This window comes from Scatophagus argus, chromosome 8, assembly GCF_020382885.2.
Source record: "Scatophagus argus isolate fScaArg1 chromosome 8, fScaArg1.pri, whole genome shotgun sequence".
In the NCBI taxonomy this organism is placed as follows: Eukaryota; Metazoa; Chordata; class Actinopteri; family Scatophagidae; genus Scatophagus; species Scatophagus argus.
This window is the reverse complement of record NC_058500.1, coordinates 24,711,408-24,720,758: the sequence shown is the minus strand read 5'-3', so window position 1 is coordinate 24,720,758 and position 9,351 is coordinate 24,711,408. Positions and strand designations below refer to the sequence as shown.

At 42.5% G+C, this 9,351-nt stretch overlaps 1 protein-coding gene across 2 annotated transcripts; it reads right to left on the bottom strand.

Moving 5' to 3' along the window:
* On the bottom strand, positions 1-9,034 carry LOC124063582 (protein-L-isoaspartate O-methyltransferase domain-containing protein 2). 2 transcript variants are annotated; one of them, XM_046397374.1, is made up of 7 exons: positions 8,915-9,034; positions 6,994-7,154; positions 6,669-6,819; positions 4,556-4,658; positions 4,303-4,474; positions 3,505-3,628; positions 1-3,216 (listed from the first exon to the last, which is right to left on the bottom strand). In XM_046397374.1, exons 2-7 carry the CDS (start codon positions 7,147-7,149, stop codon positions 2,669-2,671), a joined length of 1,254 nt encoding a protein of 417 aa, XP_046253330.1. In that variant the 5' UTR covers positions 7,150-7,154; positions 8,915-9,034; the 3' UTR covers positions 1-2,668. The 2 variants fall into 2 exon arrangements, with proteins under 2 accessions (XP_046253330.1, XP_046253329.1); XM_046397373.1 differs by having other exon boundaries at positions 6,994-7,149.
* Positions 9,035-9,351: the final 317 nt, after the last annotated feature.

The window sequence follows — 9,351 nt, the reverse complement described above, 5'->3', positions numbered from 1 at the left end:
TTCCTTTGTGTTATGGACTTTATTAACAGCAGTCAATAGTACAGCTCAATCTTAGAAACAACAAGCAAGTCATTCTCACCAAAACGTTACGTGAAGCGTCAGGTAAAAACATCATGATCATATACATTCAGCAGAGAATCACAACTGCAAAACAACCAAAGATGAATTGTACTCATGAATGGTACATAAAGTACTCAAAGGCAAATCCAGCAGCAGCAGAATAAATGGCAGAAGAGCCAAACTGTGAAGCATGACGTTACCCTCAGCTGTTATGAAAAGTGAGTGCTTCACGTACACCATGCTCCCGTTCAGTGTTGGAAATATTACCGTGCAAATTCATATTCTTATTATTGTGATCACATCCATAGTGTGTCTAATTAGCAGCTATTTGCTGCACTGTCTTGTGCAAAGCTCACTTTGCTGTTTGTCCCAGACATTCTTGAGATATAAAAATTTCAAATGGGAAAAATCTCAAGCTTTACCTGATAAAAAATAATCTATAAACAACCGTAAATGTCATTTCAGTGGTAGTGAAGCAGTTTTTTTGAAATGATTTTTAAAAAAAAAAGTTTAAAAAATTCTCAACCTTTTCTTCTTCATGAGTGACTTGCTGTTGATCTGCTGTCTCCTCTCAAAAATTCAGTCCATACAACTTATGTTTGGCACAGAAGGGAGCAGAAAGTTTGGTACAAAAGCAAAAAAAAAAAACAAAAACAGAGGAATAATGCCCCATCTAACTAGTAACTACAACAGAAAAATGTGATAAAAGATACTTGTTCTACTTTTCAAAGTCTTTTTGAAAAGTTTTTTTTATGATTCACAAAACAAACCATACAACAATTTCATATGTACGCACCCCACTTCAAGTCTCATAAAATTCAAAATATTACAAGAGCAAAACAAATAAAAAAAAACAGTGAGAGAAATCCTGCCCACTGTCAATCATCAAAAACATTACGTGTGTTATCATGCTGGTTTATTTATGTAAATTGGAATATGATGTTATTATGCAACAGTGTGATCTTTTATAGTCATTCTTGTTTGGTTAAGAGAATACAGTAAGATGCAGATAAAAACAGTGGCCTGCCCTTTGGATACACATGTAAGCATTTAGGTGCATTTCATCTCCATACGACCGTATGACAGAAATGAACCTTAACATATGCATAGAAAAAGGGAAAAAATATCAACATGTTTTTATCAACTAGTCTCCTAAAATGCTTGAGTTCACCCAAAAATGCAAATTCATCATCATTATCTGCTCACCCCCATGATGATGGAAAGTCAGGTCAAGTTTCTCAGTGCACAAAACATTGCTGGAGCTTCACAGTAAAACAGCACTGCAACATTCTTCTAAATGACTCTAAAAACGTTGAACTGGAAAAAAAAAACAAAAAACCAAACATGAAATGGCTCCACATAGCTCATCTGGTATAATCCCCCATTTGCCCAGAAATCCTCTCTGTTGCCCCTAAGATAAAAGCAAAGTGAAGATTTTGCCTTAAAAAAGCGGGTAAATGATGTGTTCAAATCAATTTGGGATCTCAGGGTTTTTGAAGACAAGCTGTGTAGAGCCATTTCAGTTGTTTGGCTGTTTTTTTGTTGTTGTTTTTTTTCGTTACTTAAAAAAAAAAAAAAATCCCCAGCTTCTTTAGTTATGAAAATGCTGAAACACTGGTTAGCTGTGAAACTTCAGTAATGTTTTGTGGACTAAGACACCCATCTGCACGTGGGTGAGTAGATAATGATTGAATTTTCATTTTTGGCTGAACTGGTCCTTTAAGTTATACTATCCAATGGACCCTTTCATATGGAAATCTGTAGACACAGTAACAATCGACATCATCTTGGTCACTATCATTAGACATGATGCGGTGAAACTATCACATCACTGAATGTTTTCCTCACTCACAAAGAGTTTTGAGCTGACTCTATTTTTTCCTTTACAAAACTCCATCATCCCCATTAGATAACAATACATAACACCTGAAGTGGACAACCCAGCTTTCTGTGACTTACACAATCATTGCATGATCTGGCCACAACAGTAAAAAAAAAAAAAAAGAATAGAGGAAAAAAGAGAAAAGAGCTCCATACCTTCAGGTCTCTTGAGTGAGCCATTTCTCTTTCATTGTCGCTACAGTTTCTGAACAGTGTTGTCTAGTCTGCCACTGTAGACTGAACAACAACGGTTCTGTTTCTCAGCACGACTAAGTTGCCTCTTGCAAGCACTGGATACTCAGGGGGCTGTTAAGCTGTTAGGCAATGCTTGATTAGCATGTTAGTCAGCTGCAGAACAATGTGAAAACTGTATTATGTAAATGTATTATGTGCCAATATGTCTACGTTGGGTGACTGTTGGGCTGTCTGTCATAGGAGAGAATTTGCATCTGTACCCCCCCCACACACGCACGCACGCACACACACACACACACCCCACCCCTCTTGTCCTCCTCATCTTCTTCCTCCACTGGACAAAGTGAACCAAAAGCATCAGGAAATGTATCAAGTACAGAACAGAGGAAGAACAAAAAGAGGGAGTGGGAAAGAGAATGGATGATGGGGAGAACAGAGAGACTCATGGTGGAGTTGGGGGTCTGTAAAGTAGGTGTCCTGCCTTATACAGGATACAGGTTTTGGTGGGCTTCTGGCTGTGGCTTCAGCCGCCTCATTTCTCTCTGTAGTACAGCAGATACATCTTGAGAGGCTCAGGAAGTGGCAAGCCCAGTATCCTCTCTCTGAGGACGTTCACGGCTGGCTGGGGTCGGAGCAGCTCCCCAGTCTCCTTCTCCTCCTCCTCCTCCTGCTCCTCCTCTTCGTCCTCTTCCTCGACTGTCTCCTCCTCTTCCACCACCCCTCCTCTCCCTGCCCTCCTGCTCCCTCTCATCTGCCGCCTCACCTCCCTCTCTCCTGCCTCCTCATCCTCTGCTCTTCCTCCCTGGTTGTTGTTGCTGTCCAGGGGGGCGGGGCTAATCCCGCTGCTGGCCACCACCTGACGGGTGGCTAGGACGAGAGCATTGCAGTGGCGCCGGTGGACGCGGCGGCGTTTGAAGCGAGGGCCATACTTATGGAGCCCAGCTACCGCCAGACCCCTGCCCACACTGAATGAAGAACCTCTTCCACGTGACTGGCTGTCTCCTCCATCTGTGGTTACTCTGAGGGTGTGGCGGATGCAGATGCGAGCCAGCTCTTGTAACGTCCGTACTTCATACTTGGCTGAAAAATGTCAAGTGTGACACAACAGAATGGGAAGGAAAATAGTATGAACAAGGGGAGAAGGACAACAAAAGTGAAGAATCACACATACTACACTGAGCAAAAACACAAACCCGCTTTTCACAAGCTGAAGTAAAAGCTAAGGCTCATTCCACAATCCATCCAACTGACAAGTGTGGCACGTCAAGATGCTGTTTAAACAACTTGTCTTCAAAGTTTGAGAGAATTACTTGCAGGAGCACAGGAAAAGTCTTTTTGAATTTAAACAAAAGCTGAAATAACACTCACGTAATGGGACAGTCTTGGGTTTTCCATTTGTGCTGTGTTTAGGTAGTACCAGAGGAGCGAAGGACACGGAGATGATCTTTTTGGTCTCCCAGCTGTTTGCTCCTGTACGGGTGATCTTGGTCAACTGCAGGATGCAGGATGAAGTCATAAAGTCATTTTTTCTTAGAACGTTTTGTGTGTGTGGTATTGTTTTCTCAGCTGATGTCAGCAGACAGACAGAGAGACAAACAGATGAGAATGATATATTAATCAAAGCTAATACAATGCAATGTTTTTTTCCAGAAACTGATCGGTTTATATGTCAATTCTGTGCCATGAAAGCACCAAACACACAACACAACAAGGAACAACACAATGTGTGTGAGTAATGAATGATATGATGACGTACAGTATTAAATGACTGTGTGTGGTGGTATGAGGCACTTAATGTATTACATTTGCTCAATCTACATGAAGACACAATTAACTAAATCGACAACTAATTTTTAAAGGAGTGTGAGACTCATTTGCTGCCTCTTCAAAAAACTCATGTGCAGGTTTTATTCTGGTGGACAGAGATCTACTCAATGGGGATTAACATGAATTAAAAGTACCAGGTGCAAACCAAAAGGCACCCATATCATTTGTTATCCAGATAACATATCCACATACAGATCCTTTTTAACAGCAGGTATAAATCTGGTGTTCATTAATGCATAATATGTTATACAGTTACATCTTCTATGAAAACATGAGGGACTTGAAGTTAACTGTTGCTGAACGTTCAGATTTTAACTCTCCTGGGGCAAAAAGACCAACCTTTTCCTCCAGAGGCATCACAAGGATACCCCCCACCTTGAGTAGGTTCTTCATGTAATCCTCATGCTCCTTCTGCACCCCGGCCCCGCAGTACACTCTGTCATACTGACGGCTCTCCGGAGGAATTTCCAGGCAGTTACCCATAACGAATGATGGCTCACAAAACTCAAATCTGAAGAAAGACACCAGAGCAAAGGAAAATAATGTACACAAGTAAAACAATAAAATGTCCCTGACACATTTGGACACATACTTGTCAAAGCTGTCGCTGGTTTTGATGAAGGAGTCGAGCTTCTGGTAGGCATACTCAATCACATCTGCATGTAACTCAATTCCATGATTCACTCCAAAGGGTCCTGGAACAGTCAGGAGAGCATGGTTCAGAGTTTTAAATGAACCACATTTACATAGACACAAACGTACTTTCAAAGTATGTTGTGTGTGTGAATATGCTCTTAGTCTTGCTATAAATGTGAAGCACAGTCACTCAATCCACATTGACAAAGGCCAGTTGGTATATATTTCTTTAAATATGTACTTACACACTCTCTGATGTTTTCCATTTACATTACAAAACTTTGTAAAAAACTAAAAAAACTATGTCCCTGAGGGTATCCTCTCTGTGAATACAGGGTAGATGGCCTGTTGTTACAGGCTATTCCATTTCTGTATTGTTGGAGCAAGAGCTTGGTTCACATTGCGCCAAAAGGTCAAACCCATTCCCAGTGGACTTCACTAGGGCTGCACTTTGTCACTGGTTCTGTTCATAATCTTTATGAACAGAATTACTAGGCGATTCCGTCTGTCTTTTTGCAGACGAAGTGTCTAAGTCTGGGGCCATGGTCCTCAGCCAAAAAGGGGTGGATTTCCCACTCCATATTGGAGGAGAGTTGTTGCCCCAAGTGGAGAAGTTCAAGTATCTCAGGGTCTTGTTCATGAGAGATGGAAGAAAAGACTGACAGGAGAATTGGGGCACCGTCTGCAATATGGGCGCTATATGGTACGTTGTGGTGAAAAAGAATTTACTGGTGTAAATCTATGTTCCTACCCCCACCTATGGTCACGAGTTGTGGGTAGCAACTGAAAGAACAAGACAGCAAATACAAGCAGCTGAAATGAGTTTCCTCCACAGTGTGGCTGGGCTCAGCCTTAGAGTTATGGTGAAGAGCTCAGACATCCACAAGGGAGTCAGAGGAGAGCTGCTGCTCCTCTGCGTCGAGAGGAATCCATTCAAGTGATTCGCACATCTGGCCAGGATGTCTCTGGGATTTCTCCCTTGAGAGGTGTTTCAGCCATATCCATTCAAGAGGAGACCTCTGGGCAGACCCAGGACACAATGGAGAGATTACATCTCTCGCCTTGCCTGGGAGCGCCTCGGTATCCCCCAACTTGATAATGTGACTCTATTGCCTGATCATGACTGTGCACACCAAATTGCTCCAAATAACGTCACCAAGGCAAGATGGTAGCATTTGTCCATCCATCCATTTTTTATACTGTTTATGCATCCCTAGTAGTGGGAATGGGGGGTGGAGCCTATCCCAGCTGACTATGAGTGAAAGGCGGGTGCATGTTTTGGGAACTGTGGGAGGAAGCTGTAGTACCAGGAGAAAACCCACAGGGAGCAAATGCAAACTGCACACAGAAGGGCCCAGAACAGGATTCAAACCTGGAAACCTCTTGCTGTGAGGCAACAGTGCTAACCACTGCACCACCACCATTCTGCCCTGGCAGCATTTATACCTAGGATATTCTGGATTCACTTAAGTACGGTGGGAGGAAGTTAAGATGCGTCATCCATCTTTATATGTCAACGGTCTGACCTCATCACTCCCCTCAAGGAAACAGAACAGCAGGGAATGTGGAGTGACAACACTAACTTCCTTCTGAGGGGAAGGTAGAGTCAAAGTCTTGAGGTGGAGACCATAGCAGCTTAGGAAATGCTATGTAGACACCAGCAGCTGTAGTGAACTCAAGTTGACGACCCGAAGAAGCTTTCAGGCCCTGCTTTATTATGGGCAATAGTCACAGAATTACTGGCAAATCAATGACTGCTGCTTTATGGAAGCTATGACAAACTGTGGAGTACTACAAGCACTTGGCAAATGTATCTTCTCAAAACTGATAAAAGAAATTAAAACAATTATCTTAAAGTGTAATGTGTATGCAGCAAAGTGGACAAAGCATGAAGTCTATTTTTTCCAGTACAGTCTATCAGATCAGTTGCAATTATCATACTGTAATTACTACACAAGTATCACAGAACTGTTTCATTGGGTGCATTGCTGATGGCCTTCACGCTGTGACATGTTTGCTCTCAGATACTAGTACAATAATAAAAATACTTGCTGCCGTTAACCACATACCCAGTATGAGGCCGACCATGGTGCTGAGGTAGCCAGTCCCACTCCCAAGGTTGAGGAAGGAGAGGCCAGGGTGGAGGTCCAAAGCCTCCATCACCTCAGAGTAGATACAGGGAGCAGACAGATGGATGTTTCCATGTCGCCATGCCAAGTCCTAAAAACAGTAGTATAAGTCAACCAGCTTTTCTTGAAATCCTTCACCTAATAAACTTGAAATCATGACAAATATCAAATCATCCACCAGAACACAGTGCAAAACACTCTTATACATATGCTGTGAATGTCTTTGGAGACTTTGGGTGATTTCACAGATTTTCCTTTCACTCACCTTGTAAGCATTATCCCGGTATTCATCAAGGTAATAGTCAGCCCTGTCGATAGCTCGAAAGGCCCGCTCCACCAAGTCTGAGCGGATGTAGTAAGCCTCTTTCAGGTTGTCAATCAAATCATCATTGTCCTCACCGGCACTCACAGCTCCACCCATCTTGACTGAAAGCATAGAGAAACAGGTAATATACAATATATATATGATATAATGACATATATGACAACCATTATGGGATCTAGAGAAGAACACATCTGGAGTACTGCAGCTGCACACTGAACTTTTAGTATTATCCATTGTCATCAGCACTGGAGAGGGGAAATCCCCAGAGATAAGTCTGTTAGCTGAATAGGGCAGCTTTCAGAGTGCACAAGCAGAGAAATCTGAGGGTTTTTTTGCCCCTGAAATCTCCCATCAACAGGAATTGCAAAGTGACCAAAAATGACTATTTTTTTTTATTAAAAACAAAAAATCATGAGCATATAAAATACAGCCCATAGTTGTCGCTGTCCTTGAGACGCTCCTGAGCTATTTTCAAAATGTGACGAGGTACACTGTCCAGTTGAGGGGAGACTGCTGCTGATGGGAAACGGCTCTTCCATAATATATCCACATGACTGGCAGAACCAAACGTCCACAGATGATCAATTTTATTCACTTGGTATTAATGCTGGGGCTGATTGGCGTATAGTATAAGAGAAAATGCAGAGCTGAACACCTTAGCAGTACCCACAACCCTCATATTCATAATGAACCACATCAGACATTGTACATCAGGCATGAATGTTAGTTTTATGATATGATTCTAAAATGTGAGGTGTGCTGTTGTTCCCAGCAAACAAATAGCTTTGGGCTTATCCACTGTCACCATGCATTTTGGCTACGCAAAGTTTCATATTAGTTACCTCATGATAAGTATGTGAAATCGAGGTATTGCCAGTGGGGGACCAACATTTTTTTGCATCAGTCAGGCCAACTATTCACCATTCAGTCTCACTCTATAGTTCTTCTGAGACTCGGTGTACAAATTGACTTAACCAAATTTAGAGGCCTTGTTAAAGCTTTTCGCAGCAGAATACAGCTGCAGGTGTGAATGCTGTTGGCAGCTGTTCAGGGTGGTGTCAAAAGCAACACCACAGGATAATGCCAAAGGACAAGAGATCACAGGGTGCACTGGCTGCCAAATGCTGGCTACAGTCATGAGGCTATAAAAGAACAAAGGTCCATGTCCATTTAAATATGACTGGAACTCCTGCTTTTGACGCCACTTGAGCTGAGTTGAAGAGGATGTTGTGATGCGCTGAATCGACAAAGTAACAGAGAACATTTGTTGCATTTCAGAGACCAGAACCCAGAATAAGACGTTGCCCCTTCGACTATCACCAATGACCGCCTCTTTACGAGGTTAGCGCAAATGACCACAGGAGGGCACTGTAAGCAATTCTATGAGAAATTAAGTGGTTTAGTAGGCTAGTAGGGTACACACTTCCTGCAAAACTGTCCTTTGTTCTTCACTATGCATTCGCAGAATTAATCAGTTAGCTATCACATCATTCTATCATTGTTCTAAAGGAGAGTCAGAAGTCAACCCACGACCCGCAACTCCAGCAGGTTTCATTTCACAGCACGGGCTGCTGCACGTTGTTGCGGATGCTATTTGCGCCACTCAAGTGATCCAATTTCGAATAAACACTACAGTTCAAGCTCTCTTGATTTAACATTCAGCTAGTGTAAACAACAAAACTAAATATTACATCTGTAGCTGACTGTCATGCGACGGCAAGGTCAATACAAACAGAAATAACCGCATTCTCGTCTTCGCTGGAAAAGAAGAACGATCGAGACAATCGTTGTTCGTGATCAAACCCACCACCGGCTCTCACCCTGCCTCCGTATCAATCCCCGTATAAAGCTAATGTTCTACCTTGTGAAAATGCCGAGTGGAATTCGCTTCTTTAGCGTTTTCCTTGTGTTCAGCCTTTTGTTGTTGGGGGGATCCAGTCAGAAACACACCACTGCTGGATGTAAACATGCAGCCAGCTGACGTTCTGACGTCAGACGTAACATACGCAAATAAACGGTCAAAGCAGCACGGCCTACGTTCTACACTCAGGGCAGTGGAGGTTCACCACATCTGAACTTCTCATGTTGTCTAAAGCGAACAGAGAGCGCGCAAATGTGAACGAACACAACCACGGAGTAACGTTACTTTCCACAACATATTTACGTGTCTATATGATTAGTAACGCTTGTGCTATAGGCCACCTACTGTTACAAATAAGATAAGATAAGATAATCAGAATGTCTTCTGTGAAAAGGGCCCCTTCAGTCACTAGATGAAATGTAAATACCTGAAATAAA

What these genes read in the sequence shown, in the direction of transcription:
- LOC124063582 (XM_046397373.1), bottom strand. Translation starts at nt 9,022, where the DNA reads ATGTTTACATCCAGCAGTGGTGTGTTTCTGACTGGATCCCCCCAACAA. An exon ending in TGATGCCTCTGGAGGAAAAG is followed by an intron (nt 3,629 to 4,302) that starts GTTGGTCTTTTT and finishes TGCATCCTGCAG; the next exon opens with TTGACCAAGATCACCCGTAC. An exon ending in ACCCAAGACTGTCCCATTAC is followed by an intron (nt 3,217 to 3,504) that starts GTGAGTGTTATT and finishes GACATTTTTCAG; the next exon opens with CCAAGTATGAAGTACGGACG.